Source organism: Amblyraja radiata, chromosome 10 (assembly GCF_010909765.2).
Source record: "Amblyraja radiata isolate CabotCenter1 chromosome 10, sAmbRad1.1.pri, whole genome shotgun sequence".
In the NCBI taxonomy this organism is placed as follows: Eukaryota; Metazoa; Chordata; class Chondrichthyes; order Rajiformes; family Rajidae; genus Amblyraja; species Amblyraja radiata.
Genome location: NC_045965.1, coordinates 47,124,499 through 47,144,062, shown reverse-complemented (window position 1 = coordinate 47,144,062; position 19,564 = coordinate 47,124,499). Strand labels below are relative to the sequence as shown.

The 19,564-nt window shown below is 42.6% G+C and overlaps 1 protein-coding gene across 2 annotated transcripts in view; it reads left to right on the top strand.

Moving 5' to 3' along the window:
* The first annotated feature begins 2,095 nt into the window (after nt 1-2,095).
* Nucleotides 2,096-19,564, top strand: part of ptch2 (patched 2) — a 121,842-nt gene continuing 104,373 nt past the window's right edge. The window contains exons 1-3 of one of the 2 annotated variants that reach the window (XM_033028738.1): nt 2,096-2,106; nt 11,764-12,133; nt 14,099-14,291. In XM_033028738.1, the coding sequence (XP_032884629.1) occupies nt 11,993-12,133; nt 14,099-14,291 (334 nt within the window). In that variant the 5' untranslated portion in view covers nt 2,096-2,106; nt 11,764-11,992. Of the gene's footprint in view, nt 2,107-11,249; nt 12,134-14,098; nt 14,292-19,564 lie in introns of those variants that run through there. The other variant, XM_033028737.1, reaches the window with a different exon arrangement.

The window sequence follows — 19,564 nt, the reverse complement described above, 5'->3', positions numbered from 1 at the left end:
AACTTAGTTGCTGAAACCCAGGCAACATTCTAGTAAATCTCCTCTGTACTCTCTCTATTTTGTTGACATCCTTCCTATAATTAGGCGACCAAAATTGTACACCATACTCCAGAATTGGCCTCACCAATGCCTTGTACAATTTTAACATTACATCCCAACTTCTATACTCAATGCTCTGATTTATAAAGGCCAGCACACCAAAAGCTTTCTTTACCACCCTATCTACATGAGATTCCACTTTCATGGAACTGTGCACAGTTATTCCCAGATCCCTCTGTTCACCTACATTCTTCAATTCCCTACCATTTACCATGTACGTCCTATTTTGATTTGTCCTGCCAAGATGTAGCACCTCACACTTATCAGCATTAAACTCCATCTGCCATCTTTCAGCCCACTCTTCCAACTGGCATAAATCTCTCTGTAGACTTTGAAACTCTTCTTCATTACCCGCAACCCCACCTATCTTAGTATCATCTGCATACTTACTAATCCAATTTACCACACCATCGTCCAGATCATTGATGTACATGACAAACAACAGTGGACCCAACACAGATCCCTGTGGCACCCCACTCGTCACTGGCCTCCAACCTGACAAACAACCATCCACCATTACTCTCTGGCATCTCCCATTCAGCCACTGTTGAATCCATCTTGCTACTCCACCATTAATACCCAACCATTGAACCTTCTTAACCAACCTTCCATGAGGAACCTTGTCAAAGGCCTTACTGAAGTCCATATACACAACATCCACTGCTTTACCCTCATCAATTTCCCGAGTAACATCTTCAAAAAATTCAAGAAGATTAGTTAAACATGACCTTCCAGGCACAAATCCATGTTGACTGTTCCTAATCAGACCCTGTTTATCCAGATGCTTATATATATTATCTCTAAGTATTCTTTCCATTAATTTGCCCACCACTGACGTCAAACTAATAGGTCTATAATTGCTAGGTTTACTCTTAGACCCCTTTTTAAACAATGGAACAACATGCGCAGTACGCCAATCCTCCGGCACTATTCCCGTTTCTAATGACATTGAATACTAGGGCCGTTATTTTGTCTCAGTCCATCTCTAATGGAAAGGATGGAATTAGTGTTCATGGCTACTTCTCTAGCAAGCTGCTGCCTCAACTCTAGCACTGTGGGACCTGAGGTGGCTAAAGAGTCCCAAGTAAGATCCACAGATGTGGGAACAGAGCAAGGTGCAAATACTCCTTTATGTTGTGAACCCACAGATCAGGGGTTTGTATCAGAGGGTGAGGGGGACTAACAACATGGATGCTGAGAGGGTATCTCCTTCACTGGTGGTATCTAGAACTCAGACATAATTTCAGAATAAAGCTCGTCTATTTAAGATGGCGACGAGGAGGAATTATTTTCTCTCAAAGTGTTTGGAATTTATCCCAGACAGCTGTGGAGGTGGAGTTATTGAATAGGTTTAAGGTCACGGACTCATACCACAAGGAAGTATGGGGAAAATGAGAGAAAGTGGTGTTGAGGCAAAGATTGGATCAGCCATGATTTTATTGAATGGATGGAACTGAGTCCATCAGTTAAATAGTTTGTTTCTGTCCCTGTGTTCCTGTACAGTTAAGTCATGATTTTGCAATTGTGGAGTTTGAGACCTGTTTTGTTGGCGACATGTCTGGTTTTATCATTTGTAACAATAATACAATCAAGTCTGGGTCATGCTCTGATGTTAATTAGCATTTTCCAATGAAGAATGAGTCAGCCTCAGATTAAGAGAATAACTAGTTCTGGTTAATCTCTAAAATAATTTCAATGCAAGACTGGTGATGTAGAGAACTGAAATATGAATGTGTAGGAAAGAACTGCAAATGCTGGTTTAAATGGAAGGTAGACACAAAATCCTGGAGTAACTCAGGCTGGAGTAAGGAATGGGTGACGTTTCGGGTCGAGACTGAAGAAAGGTCTCGACCCAAAATGTCACCCATTCCTTCTCTCCAGAGTTACTCCAGCATTTTGCGTCTACCACTGAAATATTAATGCCCCATAGAATTCTGTGGGATCATGCTAAGGTATAGATTACAATTAACAATTTCTCTGATCTTCACTGTCGGAAAGGGACAGAGAGTAAAAGAACAGCCTTTCCTCAGAGGCAAGAGCAGAGAAGAGTCGCCCAGAGAATTGTGAATTTGTGGAATTTTCACCCAGAGAGTTGTGAATTTGTGGAATTCTCCGCCACAGAAGGCAGTAGAGTTCAATTCACTGGATGTTTGCAAGAGAGAGTTGGATATAGCTCTTAATGCTAACGGAATCAAAGGATATGGGGAGAAAGCAGGAACGGGGTACTGATTTTGGATGATCAGCCATGATCATATTGAATGGCGGTGCTGGCTCGAAGAGCCGAATGGCCTACTCCTGCACCTATTTTCTATGTTTCTAATCTGAATTAGATGCAATGCCAGCCCAAGAATAACACAACAGCAGCATCAAAAAACGATTCATCACACTGTAATAATGGGAAAGTACCTAAAGAGAGGAAAACAAATTTAACATGAGAGAACTATAACTTTTTAAATGTATTGCACCTCATTATTCTTTTCGCAAAGCACCATTTATTATTGATGTAATTACATGAAAGTGCAATCTTAAGGGAACATTTGTCAGTGTTGGATTGATAGTGTTTGTTTAAAACATAATTTACCACAAGGTTTTCATGCCTCCATCTATGAAAAGTCATGTTTCACTTTGCAGGAATCGCTATTAATTCTCTACTTTATTTTTTTTTTTTGTCTTTTTTTTTTAATTGCCCTTTCATCTCTAGGGTTTGGGCTATAATCGACCCCAGACTGACGGATGATAATCTCTCTGGCCTGCAAGTGATTGTTAGCTAAATGAGGCTGAGGCCGTTTCAGACCTAGTGGGCACTGGTCCATAGACCTAAGTGCCCATAGTTAAGCTCTGTTTGGCATCAATTACCAGTGTTACTCAGCGAAGCCACAAGAATGACAGATGTGTGAAATAGAACTATTGCACTGGCACTGTAGGGGATGTTCCTTTGAGGCTTTGGTTGAAAATTATTAAGGGAATTGACCCCTTCCACCCAGCATGAAACTCCTTCATCTTGAAGAACACAAACATTTGCTGATTCTGTTTCCTTAAGCCTTCAGCCTTGAAATCCCTCCTCTGTATGTATTACTCTGTACTTATCAAACTCTTTTCTATTGCTCTTCATGTTTAATGCTATACTTGACAGAGGCCGAGTGAGTGAAAATATTGCCATACAAACGCAGTGGAAGCTGATGGACTCATGTTGCACCCAGAAATGACAGCAAACAGAAAGAAATGTCGCACTCATAAAATGCATAGGATTCACAACACAAAGTTAGGAGCAATAGGAAGAGGTATATTTAATCACAATTTACAATTTCTTTGGAGCTACCTTGACTCATTTTCCAGTTGTACAAAACATTGATTAGCCATTTGGACAAGTACATGGAATGGACAAGTTTAGAGGGATATGGGCCAAATGTAGGCAAGTGGGACTAGTATAGATGGGGCATGTTGGTCGGTGTGGGCAAGTTGAGCAGAATAAACTGTTTCCATGTTGTACGACTCTATGACCACACTTAAAAGTATTGTGCGCAGATCTGGTCACCACACTAATGAAAGGCTACAAAGGAGAAAATGCAGGAGAGATTCACCAGGATGTTGCCTGAAAAGGACAGCTGTAGCTATAAGCAGAGACTTGATAGGCTTGGTTTATTTACATAGAGGGTTGAAGTGTGACCTTAGAGCGGTTTATAAGAGACATAGATAGAGTGTGGTCAGAGTTTTTTCCCAGGATAGAAGTGGAAGGTACGTTTAAGGTAAGGGGAGAAATTTAAAGGACATTTGAAGGGTAAGACTTTCACACTGAAAGTGGTATGTATATGGAACGAGCTGCCAGAGGAGGTGGTGGATATACGGCATATAGTTCAGTGACAATCCTACTACACAATAGGCACAGTCATACTAAGTATAAAAGTGTAAGATAGTAGTCCATACTGATTCAGCACACAAGAGTCGGCACGTTTCAGGTGCTATTTTGTACGCTTCAAGTCCAAATTTTAAAAGTATGTTGGAGTCTAAACTTGGACATAAAGGCACGTTGGCCTGGCAGTGGCACTGGGCCTGAGTTGCATCTGTTCCGAATGCTTGGCCACTGGGAGCGGCACCCCAGGCTCCATTAGTTTGGAAAAGTGTAAAGGAATAAGGGCCTAATGCAGGCAAATTGAATTAGAGTAGATAGGCATTACATTCAACAAGTACATATTGGGCCAAAATATCCTGTTTCTGTGCTGTATCATTCTATCATCATCTTCCACATATTGTTGTGTCTAAATATCTGACAGGTTTAGTTTAGTTAAAGATACAGCACGGGAACAGTCCCGCCGGCCCATCGAACCTACGTCAACCAGCAATCCCTGTACACTAACACTGTCCTACATACTAGGGACCATTTATAATCTTTACCGAGGTCAATTAACCTACAAACATGTATGTCTTTGGAGTTTGGGAGGAAACTGGAGGACCTGGGGAAAACCCACAAGGTCATGGGGAGAAATTACTGCTGTGCCACCGTGTAGATTATTTCATCTTTTACATTTTTTTAGTGAGAATTTAAACACCATTTAGACAATGGTGCAAACCTGTCATGGGAAACAAATTAAAAATGATGAAACTTTATGACTAGACAGTTGTTTCCAATAAGACGCACATAAACATTACGGTGTGATTAATGGAAATAGGCTTTCTCAGTGATGGATTAATGGTGTTTGTTTAAAGCTAAATTTACCTTAAGGGTGATGCCTCGGCCTTTTAAAGGTTATGTTTCACCTAACAGGACTGTCAGGCACAGCATACAATATAGCAAGAGCAGAATGAGTGAAAAACAAAATGTACAAATGGGGATTTGTAACCAACTTTAAGTTTGAACACCACAGAAGGGAGGACCAAAGAGACTATGCCGTCACAAGGGGAGAATGGAGGAAACAATTTTTTTTAAATTGCCCTTGTAAAATGTAGCACTTGTACTTGGACAGTTCTTACAGAGACATATAAAATTCTTAAAGGATTGGACAGGCTGGATGCAGGAAAATTGTTCCCGATGTTGGGGGAGTCCAAAACCAGGGGTCACAGTTTTAAGGGGTAGGCCATTTAGGACTGAGATGAGGAAAAACTATTTCACCCAGAGAGTTGTGAATCTGGGTAATTCTCTGCCACAGATGGCAGTGGAGGCCAATTCACTGGATGTTTTCAAGAGAGAGTTAGATTTAGCTCTTGGGGCTAAAGGAACCAGGGGATATGGGGAAAAAGAAGGAACGAGGTACTGATTGTGGATGGTCAACCATGATCATATTGAATGGCGGTGCTGACTCGAAGTACCAAATGGCCTAGTCCTGCACCTATTGTCTATGTTCCACGGCGCCTCTCGGAAGCTCTCCTTGTGGAATACCATTTGGAACATACTGAGGTAACGCACTCAGCCTAATCAAAACAATTGCAAAAGTACCCTCATTTTTAAATAAAATATCAAATATCAAATGCATAATTATAAATAAGTTCTGTATAGTATTATACACCTTGTTTATACTCCAATGTGAATGTGTTCACATTATCCTGTTCTGGAGTTCCATGTCTTTCCAGTCTTTCCAGCTTTAGCTTTAAGTGTCAGGAAGGAACAGAGTTTGATTGGTAAGAATGAGCAGATTGCCAACATATTAAAACATATGGAACTGTTTATTTGTTAGAAAGGCATAATTCAAAATAGATTAGATTTTTAAACAATTTTAGTGATTGTTAATTGTAATAAATGAGGCTTGACAAGTCTCCAGAATTTCTACTGTAGCAGGAGCATACAACATCTACATCCCTTCCCAAGAATGTGGGGCACCATCCCATTAACAATCCAGTCAGCCATTTGGCCTCAATATTTATAGATTCCTGCTAGACCCAATTTACTCCCTTAAACCTTTCAACAGTGCTCCATCTTAACTGACAATGCCAACAACCCGTGCCCTTACAACCATTTGGGAAATTCATTTTTGGGGGTTGTAGGTCTCGCTGGGGCATTTATTGACCATCCCTAATCTCGCTTGAGAAGTCTCCAGAAGCTCAAATGACAATAAATTTGTATAAATTTGTATTGTAGAAGATAGTGGTGAGCTGCCTCATTGCCCAACCTTTCTCCTTCTGTAGAAGCTGCTCCCACTTGTTATCATGGGGAGCTCTATTATTTAGACCCAGTGGCATCATGTTTTTCAAGGGATTCTTTCGCTCCACCCTGGTAACCCCTCCATTAACACAGTGGAGTAGCTGGAAGAGCTGCTGCCTCACAAGGCCATCCTGACCTCAGGGTGCTGTCCGTGTGGAGTTTGCACGTTCTCCCATTGACTGCATAGGGTTCCTCCAGATGCTTTGGTTTCCTCTCATGTCCCAAAGACGTGCGGGTTTGTAGGTAAATTGTCCCTTGTGAGGGAGTTGAAGCAAAAGAGGGAATAACATAGAACTAGTGTGTAGGGGTGATCGGTGATCGGCGTGGACTCAGTGGGCCAGAGGGCCTGTTTCCATCTTGCATCTTTAAATTAATTCAATCTTATCCTGTCAATCTTATCCTGGCGACTTGAGTGGTTTATCTGTCTCTGTTAAACGTAGCTGGGTTTAAGGTTCAATTATTGAATGCACTGGCCAGACCTCTCCATCGGAGCGACCCACCGTAATTTTCCGTCTCCTGTTCGACTTCTCCTTTTTCATTGGCTAACTTTCCCAACCTACTATTTCAAGTCAAGTCAAGTTTATTCGTCACATACACATACGAGATGTGCAGTGAAATGAAAAGTGGCAATGCTCGCGGACTTTGTGCAAAAAGACAAACAAACAAACAACCAAACAAACTACAAACAGAATCACATATTCTTTTTACATATTAAATATTGTGGGCGGAAGGAAAAACGTTCAGTAAAGTTAGTCCCTGGTGAGATAGGAGTTTACAGTCCAAATGGCCTCTGGGAAGAAACTCCTTCTCAACCTCTCCGTTCTCACAGCATGGCAACGGAGGCGTTTGCCTAACCATAGCAGCTGGAACAGTCCGTTGCAGGGGTGGAAGGGGTCTCCCATGATTTTATTGGCTCTGGAGTTGCATCTCCTGATGTATAGTTCCTGCAGGGGGGCGAGTGAAGTTACCATAGTGCGTTCGGCCGAACGCACGACTCTCTGCAGAGCCTTCTTGTCCTGGGCAGAGCACTTCCCAAACCAGATGGTAATATTTCCGGACAAGATGCTTTCCACAGCCGCTGAGTAGAAGCACTGGAGGATCCTCGGAGACACTCTGAATTTCCTCAATTGCCTGAGGTGGTAAAGGCGCTGCCTTGCCTTACTCACGAGTGCTGCGGCGTGTGATGTCCATGTCATATCCTCAGAGATGTGGACTCCCAGATATTTAAAACAGCTCACCCTATCCACAGTATCCCCATTTATCCTCAATGGTGTGTACGTCCTCGGATGATGTGCCCTCCTATTTGACCCCAATACTCCCAGTCTACTCTCCCCTAACCCTCCTTCGCACCAGCTTCGTACACTCTTACGGCGCATGTAGAAACAAGGAACTGCAGATGCAGGTTGATACACAAAAACACAAAAATAGGTGATGTTTCGATCTCGACCCGAAACGTCACCTATCCATGTTCTCCAGAGATGCTACCTGACCTGCTGAGTTACTCCAGCACTTTGTGCCCTACTTCCTCATAAAGTGCATTCCCAATTTGGTTCCGTCAACCCCTTTTATCGATCACTTCGCTGCAATCCAATCTGATATTCCGCCAGCACAGTTCAAGTCTGGAAATGAGCACGTAACACGTGCAGTTTGTGAGGAATGACTCGCTGCAGCCGCTCCGCTGGGACCATCCATCTCCGTGGGTCGTGGTGTCGTTGCCTCGCTTGCCTCCAGCAGTGCCCCGCAGAGGGCGCTGAATAGCCGAGTCCTTCCCCTTGCCTCTCAGCCACACACACAAACGGGCGACTGTGCGGTTGAGCTCCGTCTGGGTCTCACATTTATTATAAAGGTTAATTGGACACCATTCGGAGCGGGACAACGCGTGTACTTTATATGTCTCTGTTAAACTTGTAGCTGCCTACAGCTTTCTTTAATATAATGCAGTGTGCGAGGTGAAAGGGGAGGGGGGGGGGAGAGGGGAAGCAAAAAATAGGAAACCCATTGCTTGGATTTTAAGTTTTATTGGAATAATGCAAGCAGCCCAACATTATACGCTATTCAAAGCAGCGATTTTCAAGGGGCTGATGGTAACATAAGGGCGAAGAGTCGTGAAATATCGAGGACTGTTGGCAGGACTGTTGCACGCATACATCGCGTTGTAAAATACTTCACTGAATGGCGATTATATGTTGGGGGGTGGTGGGTAGGGGTGAAGAAAAGAACACAATTTAACGGGGTGTGTGAAACAGACCGACGGAGGACAAGATTTTACAACACTGCCCCTTCTGCGGCTACACTTTAACACGGCCGTGGATTGTACTGAAGCAAGTTTAGAAGTAACCCCACGTCCGGCCGAAGCTCCGTCGAGCCCCCAACGAAGACAAAGGCGGGTTTGGAATAACCACCTGCTATCTGCAATCCTACAATACATCCTTAAAAGACAAACAAAAGACGTTAAAAATCTTAAAGAAGACCATTCATTAGATCGACAAAGGGGAAAAGAAATAAATTATCATAATTAATCCCATCAGTGCTGGTGGGTGGCATGCTGTGTGTCCTTTAAGGTAATGTTGGACACTAGTAATGTTAACATATACACATGCTTTTGTGGAAGGAGGTAGTCAGGGTTTCCACAGGATTTTAGCCGCTTGGTAAACAACCTTCAGGGAAGGAAAAACATGCTGCAGCTGCCGACTGCAACGCAAACAACATTTTCTGAAGTCAAACACAACGCGCACATTTATGTAAAAAAATATATTAGCGCACACCCGTGTAAGTCTAATTATAAAACCCCAAGTCAAAAATTCCGACTGCTTCCCCACCTGGTTTGAGGATCTTTAACGCCGATTTTTTTTTAAACCCAGCTCTCCCTGCTGTATTTGTACAATCTGAAACCCGGGTTGGATCATAATATCGGGGGTGGTTCTCTTTAGTTATAACAGCGCCTCAAAAAAGACAACGAATTACACTTGCATATGCTATTTAATTGTTTTAATTACATTGTTGCAATCCCTAACGTCGCCCCCCCCCCCCCCCCCCCCCCCTCCGCGTTATCATCTTTTTTTATTCCTCAGGCGATGCAATATTCAGCTCCTCAGCCTTGAGAGTGATTGGATGCAGTTTCACTACACGTTCCCCTCATTCATTTTCGCAACACTTTATTAACACAGATTTCTGGAGAACATTTATTCAGATCTACTGTGTCCTCCACAAAGACCAATCATTTATGTATTTGCCTCTGTACTCCACACTGTAATAGAAAAAAATCACATGTGGGTAAAGTGCACATTGTCAGATTTTAATAAAGGCCATTTTATACATTTTGGTTTGACCATGTAGAAATTACAACAGTGTTTATACATAGTCTTCCCATTTCAGGGCACCATAATGTTTGGGACACAACAATGTCATGTAAATGAGAGTAGTCATGTTTAGTATTTTGTTGCATATCCTTTGCATGTAATGACTGCTTGAAGTCTGCGATTCATGGACATCACCAGTTATTGGGTGTCTTCTCCGGTGATGCTCTGCCAGGCCTGTATTGCAGCCATCTTTAGCTTATGCTTGTTTTGGGAGCTAGTCCCCTTCAGTTTTCTCTTCAGCATATAAAAGGCATGCTCAATTGGGTTCAGATTGGGTGATTGACTTGACCACTCAAGAATTTATCATTTTTTAGCTTTGTAAAACTTCTTTGTTGCTTTAGCAGTGTGTTTGGGATCATTGTCTTGCTGTAGAATGAACTGCCGGCCAATGAGTTTTGAGGCATTTGTTTGAACTTGAGCAGATAGGATGTGTCTATACACTTCAGAATTCATTATGCGACTACCATCAGCAGTTGTATCATCAATGAAGATAAGTGAGCCAGTACCTTCAACCGTCATACATGCCAAGGCCATAACATCCCCACCATCATGTTTCACAGATGTGGTAGTATACTTTGGATCTTGGGCAGTTCCTTCTCTCCTCCATACTTTGCTCTTGCCATCACTCTGATATAAGTTAATCTTCATCTCATCTGTCCACAAGACCTTTTTCCAGAACTGTGGTTCCTCTGTCAAGTACTTATTGGCAAGCTGTAACCTGGCCATTCTATTTTTGCGGCTAACCAGTGGTTTGCATCTTGCAGTGTAGCCTCTGTATTTCTGTTCATGAAATCTTCTGTGGACAATGGTCATTGACAAATCCACACCTGACTCCTGAAGAGTGTTTCTCATCTGACACCTAGGTGTTTGGGGATTTTTCTTTATAATAGAGATAATTCTTCTGTCATCAGCTGTGAAGGGCTTCCATGGCCTGCCAGTCCCTTTGCAATTAGTAAGCTCACCAGTGCTCTCTTTCTTCTTAATGATGTTCCAAACAGTTGATGTTGGTAAGCTTAAGGTTTGGCTGATGTCTCTAACAATTGTCTTCTTGTTTCTCAGTCTCATAATGGCTTATTTGACTTTCATTGGCAAAACTTTGGTCCTCATGTTGATAAACAGCAATAGAAGTTTCGAAGGATGGTGGAAAGACTGGAGGAAAGGCTTGATGCTGAGAGCTCTCTTATACCTGCATTAAGGAGGCACTTAAACACACCTGAGCAATTACAAACACCTGTGAAACTATGTGTCCCAAACATTATGGTGCCCTGAAATGGGGGAACTATGTATAAACACAGCTGTAATTTCTACATGGTGAACCCAAAATGTGTAAAAATACCCTTTAATAAAATCTGACATTGTGCAGTTTAACCACATGTGATTTTTATTTTTCTATTACAAATTTCAAATTGTGGAGTCAGAGGCAAATAAAGAAATGATGGGTCTTTGTCCCAAACATTATGGAGGGCACTGTAGTTGCCCTTGGTTTATTTATGCAGTCTCCAGAATTCAACTGGGACCTCCCCTGCGTTTGTAGGGTTAAAGGGGCCCGGGTACCTCACGAGGCAATTGACGACGTTTTATATATACATACATACTTACATACCTAATATAAATACACATACACAGACTTATGTGTGGCTCTGTGTGTGTGCGTGCGTGTGAGAGAGAACGGGAACTAGCGTTCCCACTACTTTCATTTTTTTTAAGTTTCAAAAACTCTAACAAACTTTATTTCGCCGGGACAAAGACCTTTATGTAAACACATATCTAAACTATATACGATCCTATTTAGCTGTCAGTTTCGTGTATCAGTTGGGAAACTAGTTTTTTTTTTAAACAGAAAATATTCAAGGGCTTGGAAAGATCCGCGGAGATCTTGTGTGCAGAAGTTTTCGCTACCTCCCATTGATGCTTCTACAACATGGGTGGTCTATCCACTTTGGTGAGCTGTTGCTTAGCAGCTAATAATAGTAGATGTTTGCTAAGTAATTTGCTTCTTCCTTAGCCAATGGGAATCCGGTAGAGAGGACTTTCCATCAACTCCTTTTGATGGGCTGTAGGCGGGTTTTTCTCTCCAAATGTTGGATGCCTGAGATCGGGAACAGAAGTAAAGATTGAGCTGAAAGAGTATATATTTTTTCATTCCGTGGTGTTAGAAGGACGAGTAAAAAGGAGCGAGCGAGCGAGCGAGAGAGAGAGAGAGAGAGAGAGAGAGAAACTACACGTGGGTGTAGAGTCAAGATCCTCAAGGATTTCTGCGCGAAATGTTGGAATGGAAATATCAGGCTTTCGCTCAGGAAGAGACTAGGGACTCTCCAGCTGGTTTTCTTGTCACTTTTGGGGAATTATTGCTGTTGTTGTTGTTGTTGAACCAAACGATCGGCGACTGGTTTCCAGCGACATGACTTCGGTTTCTGACCTTGCCCGGAACGATGGAGCCTTGCCCCCGCGGTACAGCCACCGAGCCCCGGCCGTTTGCTTGGATCTGCAGCAGAGACCTAGTTACTGCCACGCTGCCTTCGCATTGAAGCAAATCTCCAAGGTGCAAAAAAAAAAGAATATTGTACTTGCTAACTCTCTCCCCACCCCCACCTCCCCCTGTGCAATAAGAGACGCTGATAACACCAGGAAGTCGGCAGGACTTCTGGAAGTTGTTTTTGAAACTGCCGTGTTAATAAGAATAAGATACCGAGCTGGGGGGTATTTCTGAGGCAAACGCGTGTTTAATGTTAGATTGTTTTCTCTTATTTAGAAACTGCGTGTCTCCCAGCAAAAGAAAGAGTCTTCGGGTGTTTTGCAAGTAACTATAACAAAAGTTGTCCATAATTTCAGAAAGTGCCTCCGCTCCAGAGCCTGGGATAGGGTTATTTGATAAAGCCGTGTTTCCCTGTAACAGTAAGTGTAGATTGTTGGTGAACACTGGGTCTAGGGTCCGTGTGAGTGGGGTAATGTTTAGTGCTCGCATTCTGTCTGTGCCCACCTTTGAGATATGTGTGTGGACCAGGGTGTACGAGTGAGGAAATGTATACATACAGGTGTGTGTGCATGTGTGTGTGTGTGTGTGTGTGTGCTTCTGTCTGCCCCCAACACGCCGTTATCCTTGCGTTGTGCCACTGGACGTGATGTTAGGGTCCAGGGTGCTTCTTATTTTAAGTCTGGCGCCGTGATCGCTGAACTTGTGGAAAGCATGGAAGACTGTCGGGATTTTTAAATTGATCTAAATAGGAGGCAGCTACTGGCAGAAATATGTGACAGTCTGCGTTGAATTTCTGGTTGGGAAGGGAGGGAGAGGCGAATGGTCGATCTTTCTTGCGGAGTCGGTGGGGGGGGGGGGGGGGGTTGTGGGGAGGAGGTTGGCGAGTCTTGAGTGCCGCTAATGAACATTTGACCAGAGTTGACGGGAAGGAGAAGCAACTATACGTGAGCAAAATGCTCAGAACTAATGTGTAGAGTGGGCAATAGGGATGTCAAGGCTGATTGGGAGAAGTGGGAGTGAGGTGGTGGTGGGACCGGCCAGATGGCGAATACTGAGTGGCAAAGGATGCAGGAAAGGATCAAACATTGAAAAATGGGAACCTGACTAAAATTGCTTTTTATGGCAGAGATATAACAACAGCAAAATAAGGAGATGGAGGGAGAAGCGAGAATGGAGGAGAGTTATGGAATGAAAATAAATGGGAGATCGGAAAGGAAAGGTGTTGTGGAAAATGTTGAAGGAGTAAATCTGAAAACAAGGAAAAGAAAAGCAGAATGAGATAATGAAGGGAAAGTATTAAAAAAAAAGCCAAATGATGCATACGGCATAAAGTGATGGCGTTAGAACTGTTCATCCACGTTAATGTGGGAGACTGATCCACGTTAGATCTTTTCAGCTTCAATCTTACCGCCAAGAATTTTCTGCTTCTTCGTTATGATTTTCTTTCATGATTTACAAACCAGATTCTTTATTAATAGTAACTGTTCCATTCTATGTTTATTTTTTTCCAGTTGTCCATTCGGAAACTTTCTTTCCTTGTTTCTGGTCCATGTTTTTCCTTGTCTACACTGGTTTCTCACCATTATCCTATCTCTGTCTTCATTTTTCTGTTCCTCTCCTCCTGCTCTTTGTTTTCTCTGCTTTTTCCCCCTAAAAAATGCCCAGATCCCTCTCACCTTTGTTTCTTATGTTATCTCCGTAGCTTTGCTCTCTCTTACTTTCCATTTCCTCTACTTCTCTTTACCCTTGTCCCACCTCCCCTTGCCTTTATCTATTTCATCTTTACAGATGTAAAGTTTGCAATTCCATTTTCTCTCCCACCTTAAATTAATTTCCCCCCTCCCCTCCACCCACGTTCTCACTGCTTCTCTCTTGTCATCCTTCCATTATTTGTATTCTATCATTCCACCCATTTCAAGTTCCTGCAGTCTCATTGCCTGTCCATTGCCCTTCTCTTGTTCCTTCCAGCCACCATTTGCATGTTCCCTCCCAAAATCTGCCTGGTCTAATGCTCTTGTCTTTTTACCCTAGGGTAAGGCAGAAGGGCGCCGGGCTCCACTGTGGCTCCGAGCCCATTTCCAGGCCAAACTCTTCAGACTGGGCTGCACCATCCAGCAGCACTGTGGCAAGTTCCTCTTCATTGGTCTCTTGGTCTTTGGAGCTTTTGCAGTTGGCCTGAGAGTTGCAAGCATTGAGACGGATATCGAGCAGCTTTGGGTGGAAGGTAAGAGTTAGAAATGGAGAACACACAAAGCAAAAATAAAACAAAGGTTAACGGAGATGGTTTTACTACAGACTAGCTACTTTTAGTTTAGTTTAGAAATACTGCAAGGAAACAGGCCCTTCGGCCTATCGAATCCACACCAAACAGCAATCACCCATACACTAGTTCTATCTTACACACTAGGGACAATTTACAGAAGTCAATTAACCTACAAACCCGCACATCTTTGGAGTGTGGGAGGGAACCAGAGCACCCGGAAAAAAATGCATAGTCACAGGGAGAACGTACAAACTCCATACAGACAGCCCCTGTAGTCTGGATAGAACCTGTATCTCTGGCGCTGTAAGGTAGCAACTTTACCACTGCGCCACTGTGCCACCCAACGATAATGATATTCTTGACTCCACTAAACCCTTATTTCCAAAGTGACCGTTCTTGTTAACTTTACCTTGTAACAAACACCATTTCTCTGTTAGATCCAAACTCTTTGCTGCTGTACTTCATAGAATTTGGTCGACGTTTAATTATAAATGCACAATCTTCATAATATCCATTTGTCTCACATCTTCCCACATTATCATATCCTCACTGAGGGCGACACAGTGGGGCGACGGTAGTATTGCTGCCTTACAGCGCCAGAGATCCGGGTTTGAACCAGACTATGGATGCTGTCTGTATGGAGTTTGCACGTTCTCCCTGTGACCATGTGGGTTTTCTCCGGCTGCTCCCATATTTGAAAGAAGTACAGGTTTGTAGGTTAATTGGCTTTGGTAAAATGTAAATTGGCCCTCGTGTGTACGATAGTACGAGTATATGGGGTGATCGTTGGTCGGTTTGGACTCGATGGGCCAAAGGGCATGTTTCCGTGCTGTATCCCTAATGTCTCAAGCCTCTGCATAATCTTTTTTAGTGGAGATGTCAGAATAACTGTATACATTGCCCCTCTTATTTTACTCATTCAGAATGCATTGGTAGCTTGTTCCAAACCCATGTCAATTCTTCATAAGGGATATTAAATCAAGGTTCCATTAAATCAAGGTTCTCAGATGAATGCAGAAGATCCCCCAGCACCATCCAAGAACCTTTAGGAGATTGTTCTTTTTTTTCCTGTTTAATGTTTATCCCTCAGTCACCATCAGCAAAACAAGATTATCCTGACCGTTATAATATTGTTCAAGGTACCTACTGTGCTCAAATTGGTTACTATGCTCCATCTATGAAGTGCATGGTCACACTCCATTACTACTTAATTGGCTGTAAAATGTTTTAGATCAACTTAACTCCGTCAAAGGCTCAAAATTCCTGGAAATGTTTTGCCTGTTCTCTCTCTAACTTCATCTCCCTAACTGATCAGCCGTGATAGAATAATGGTGTAGACTCGATGTGGACTGAATGGCCTCATTCTGCTCCTATGTCCTATAGTCTGTTCTGGTGTCATTCCCATCCTAGTGCCAGTTTCAATTGCACATATGTTGTGTATGTAAAACCATCTACATTGACATTATGCATTCAATCAGCTTCTCCGTTGCACTGTAAATATTGTCATGGAAATCGTCAGTCATTTTCATTTGCGGATATATTTTGCTGGTTGTCTATTAGAGGGCAGAACATTTTCAGGTTTTTGCATTGTATTAGTTGAATTAAGACAAAGCCTTATTTGTGTAATTTGGGTTTGCAAATAGAGATGCGTTGCAGACTAATGATTGCTCCTGGTTTTATATTTGAGAACTGATTTCATTATTTTGAACATGTGAGCAGAGAATCCTTGAAATCAATACGCTCCATTGGTGAATTGTCATTCTCTTGGTTCCAGTTACTCCTTGTATTGTTTAACATTTATTGATTGCACAGTTGCCCAAGATTGCCCTGGTTTCAAGTACATATGGGAGAGGCAGAAAATTATAGGTTATCTAAATATTTGAAGATGTAAGTTTTCAAGCCCCATTAAAACCTTTAACTGGTTTCCTGCTGCAGATTCCATCTCTTGCCATTGCCACCGTTATTCCAGGCTGCGGGAGGACACCAGAGGGTGTCCTTGTTGCAACTGTGAAAACAAGGAGCATAGAGTGGATTACAATGGCCGGGCACAGCGAGTATATAACAGAACAGTCACAGCTTGGAGGAGGCCTTTCAGTCCATCAAAAACATACTGGCATCATGCACGTGATCCAATTAGTCTCATTCCTCCGCCCCCTCTCCACAGGATTCCTTCCGATACTTATCCAGCTCCCTTTTGATCCCCCCCCACCCAATCTCCCTCCACCCAAACCTCAGGCAATGCATGCCAATCCTGATCACTGTGTAAGGGAACCTCAGGTCATTTGTGGATCTCTTGCCAGTCACCTTGGTTCTGCATCCCTTGGCCCTTGACCTCCTCCACCAATAGGAACAGCTTCTCCCTGCCTACTCTGCTTGTACCCTTCATGATTTGACATATATTTAGTTTAGTTTAGTTTAGTTTAGTTTAGAGACAGAGCATGGAAACAAGCCCCTCAGCCCACTGAGATTATGCCAAACCATAAATCACCTGTAGACACTAGTTCTATGTTATCCCACTTTCTCACCCACTCTCTACACCTTAGGCAAAATATACAGAGGCCAATTAGCCTAAAAGCCTGTACATTTTTGGGATATAGGAGGAAACTGGAGCATCCAGAGGAAACCCACGAGGTCACTGCGAGAACGGGCAAACTCCACACTGACAGAACCTGAGGTCAGGATCGAATCCAGATCTCAAGTGCTATGAGGCAGCAGCTCTATATCAGCTGCACCATTCTGCAACCTCCTCGCAGACACCTCTGTTCCAATGAGAACAATCCCGGCCTCCTTTCTGTACACATAAGAAAGTCCCTCGTTATAAAACAAAAAAATCATGGTCTAGGCACTGCTCTCAAAGTCAGCATTTATTGCCCGTCCAAATTGTCCTTGTTATGAGCTGCCTTCATGAACCACTGCAGTAACCATCTGAGGAAGGCACTTCCACAATGCTTTTGATTAAGGAATTCCACCATTCAGAGATGTTGAAGGATGCTGATATGTTTCCAAATGAGGATGCAGTGTGACTTGGAGGCAAACTAGCTATGATGAGGCTTTCATGTGCCTATTACCCATGTCCTTCTTGATGGTAGATTAGATGGTGCTGTCAAGCTAAACTTGTCTACCTCCTATTACTCAGCTAATTGTCTATCGATACCACCACAATCCTTCTTACATCCTGCAATTACTATAGAAAATCTCTTGCACACTCTCTCCGAAGCCCTCATTAATTTCCCAAGGTGTGCCACCGTACTCCGTTTTTGGATGTTGACTTAATTTTTTTCATGACTCAAAAACGAACTCTCATACTCTGTGTTTGTTTATAAACCCCAGACCCAATATGGTTTTGTAACCACTTTCTCAATCTACCCTGCCAATTTAAATGAACTGTGCATATATATTTTCCCAGATTTCTATGCTCCTGTAATTCTCCAATTTATATTACTTCCTCTCACTCTTCCTACCAAATATATTGCAGTGTTGAATTTCATCTGCCTTCTACCCACCTATTCCACCAGCCTGACTATATCTTCTTGAAGTTGATTGCTATGCTCCTCACAGTACCCTTTGCCTTTAACTTTTATGCCATTGGCAAACTTGGGAATTGTGTCCTCTATGCATAAGTCAAAATCATAAATGTATATTCAGAAAATTTAGGGGCGGCACAGTGGCGCAGCGATAAAGTTGCTGCCTTACAGCACCAAAGACCCGGGTTCAATCCTGTCAATGGGTGCTGTCTATAGGAAGTTTGTACATTCTCCCTGTGACCACATAGGTTTTCTCTGGATGCTCCAGTTTCCTCCCATACTCCACAGATGTACAGGTTTGTAAGTTAATTGTCTTTGGTAAAATAGTAAAATTATCTCTAGTATGTAGAATAGTGTTGGTGTATACAGTGATCACTGGTCGGCGCGGACTCAGTGGGCCGAATGGCCTGTTTCCGCACTGTATGTCTAAAATCTAAAGCCTGGAATTAAAAGCAATGGTTCCGGAGAACTCCACATGTACACTTTCCGTCAATCCAGAAAATAACCTTCACAACGTCACTGTTTTCTGTTATGGCACCAATTTTCCATTCATGTTGCCATAGTATGACTTATTCCATATCTAATTTTGTTGACGATCCTATTGTGTGGCACATTATCAGATGTCTATTGGAAATCCCTATATTCCACCTCAAACACATTTCCTTCATCGATCCTTTCTCTTACTCCATTATAAATTCTACCACATTAGTTACACAGAATTTGTCTTTAACACGTCTCTGCTGGTTTTCTCTAGTCAAATTACACTGGCCCAAGTATCTTCTATATTGTTCCTGATTATCGTTTCTGGAGCTTGTACACTACTGAAGTTAAACCCACTGGTCTACAGTTTCCAAGCTTATCCTAACTCCCTCACAGTTCCAGCGATCCAGGTTCAATCCTGACCGATATTTATCTTTGTAAAGTTTGTACGTTCTCTCTGTGGCTGTCTGGATTTCCTTTGGATCCTCCCACATTCCAATAAATGTGCAGGTTGGTGGAACTGGCCACTGTAAATTGCTCCGAGTGTGTAGGTGTGTGGTAGAATCTCGGCAGCAGCTGGTGGAAATGTGGGAAGGACAATGTGATTGATTGTAGGATTGGTGTAAAAGTGGGTGCTGGATGGTTGGCAAGGCTCAAGGAGGCTGTTCTCTATTTGAAGAATTTCTAACCCTTAGGTGCCAACATGAATCAATAGATAAATAATTAGAAGTGTCAAAATTATTATTACAGCTATGCTATGAATTAGTAGTTTTATCTCAGCTCATCTTGTACATTGTGTAGCAAAGTTGTTTGATTAGTGATAAGGTGGCACAATAACCATGCAATCCCAATGATAATATTGTACATTAACTTTGTGTTACAAATTTATTAAATGTGAATTTTAGTTTTAACAAAGTCTATTTTTTATTAGCCTTGGAGCAATCTTAGTTCAATTATTCACATGCTTAGATTTTAGCACTATTTAAATGAGTTAAGAGTTGATGAAACTTAGGCGGCATACTGATGCAACAGTTATTCCAGCTGCTCCTGGGACCCTGGTTTGATCTTGGTTCTGAGTGCCACCCGAGTGCTGGGGCAATATGGTGGAGCAGCGGTAGAGTTACTGCCTTACAGCGCCAAAGTCCTGGATTTGATCCTGACTACTGCCTGAACTGAGTTTGTATGTTGTCCCTATGGCCGCATAGGTTTTCTCAGGGTGCTCCGGTTCCA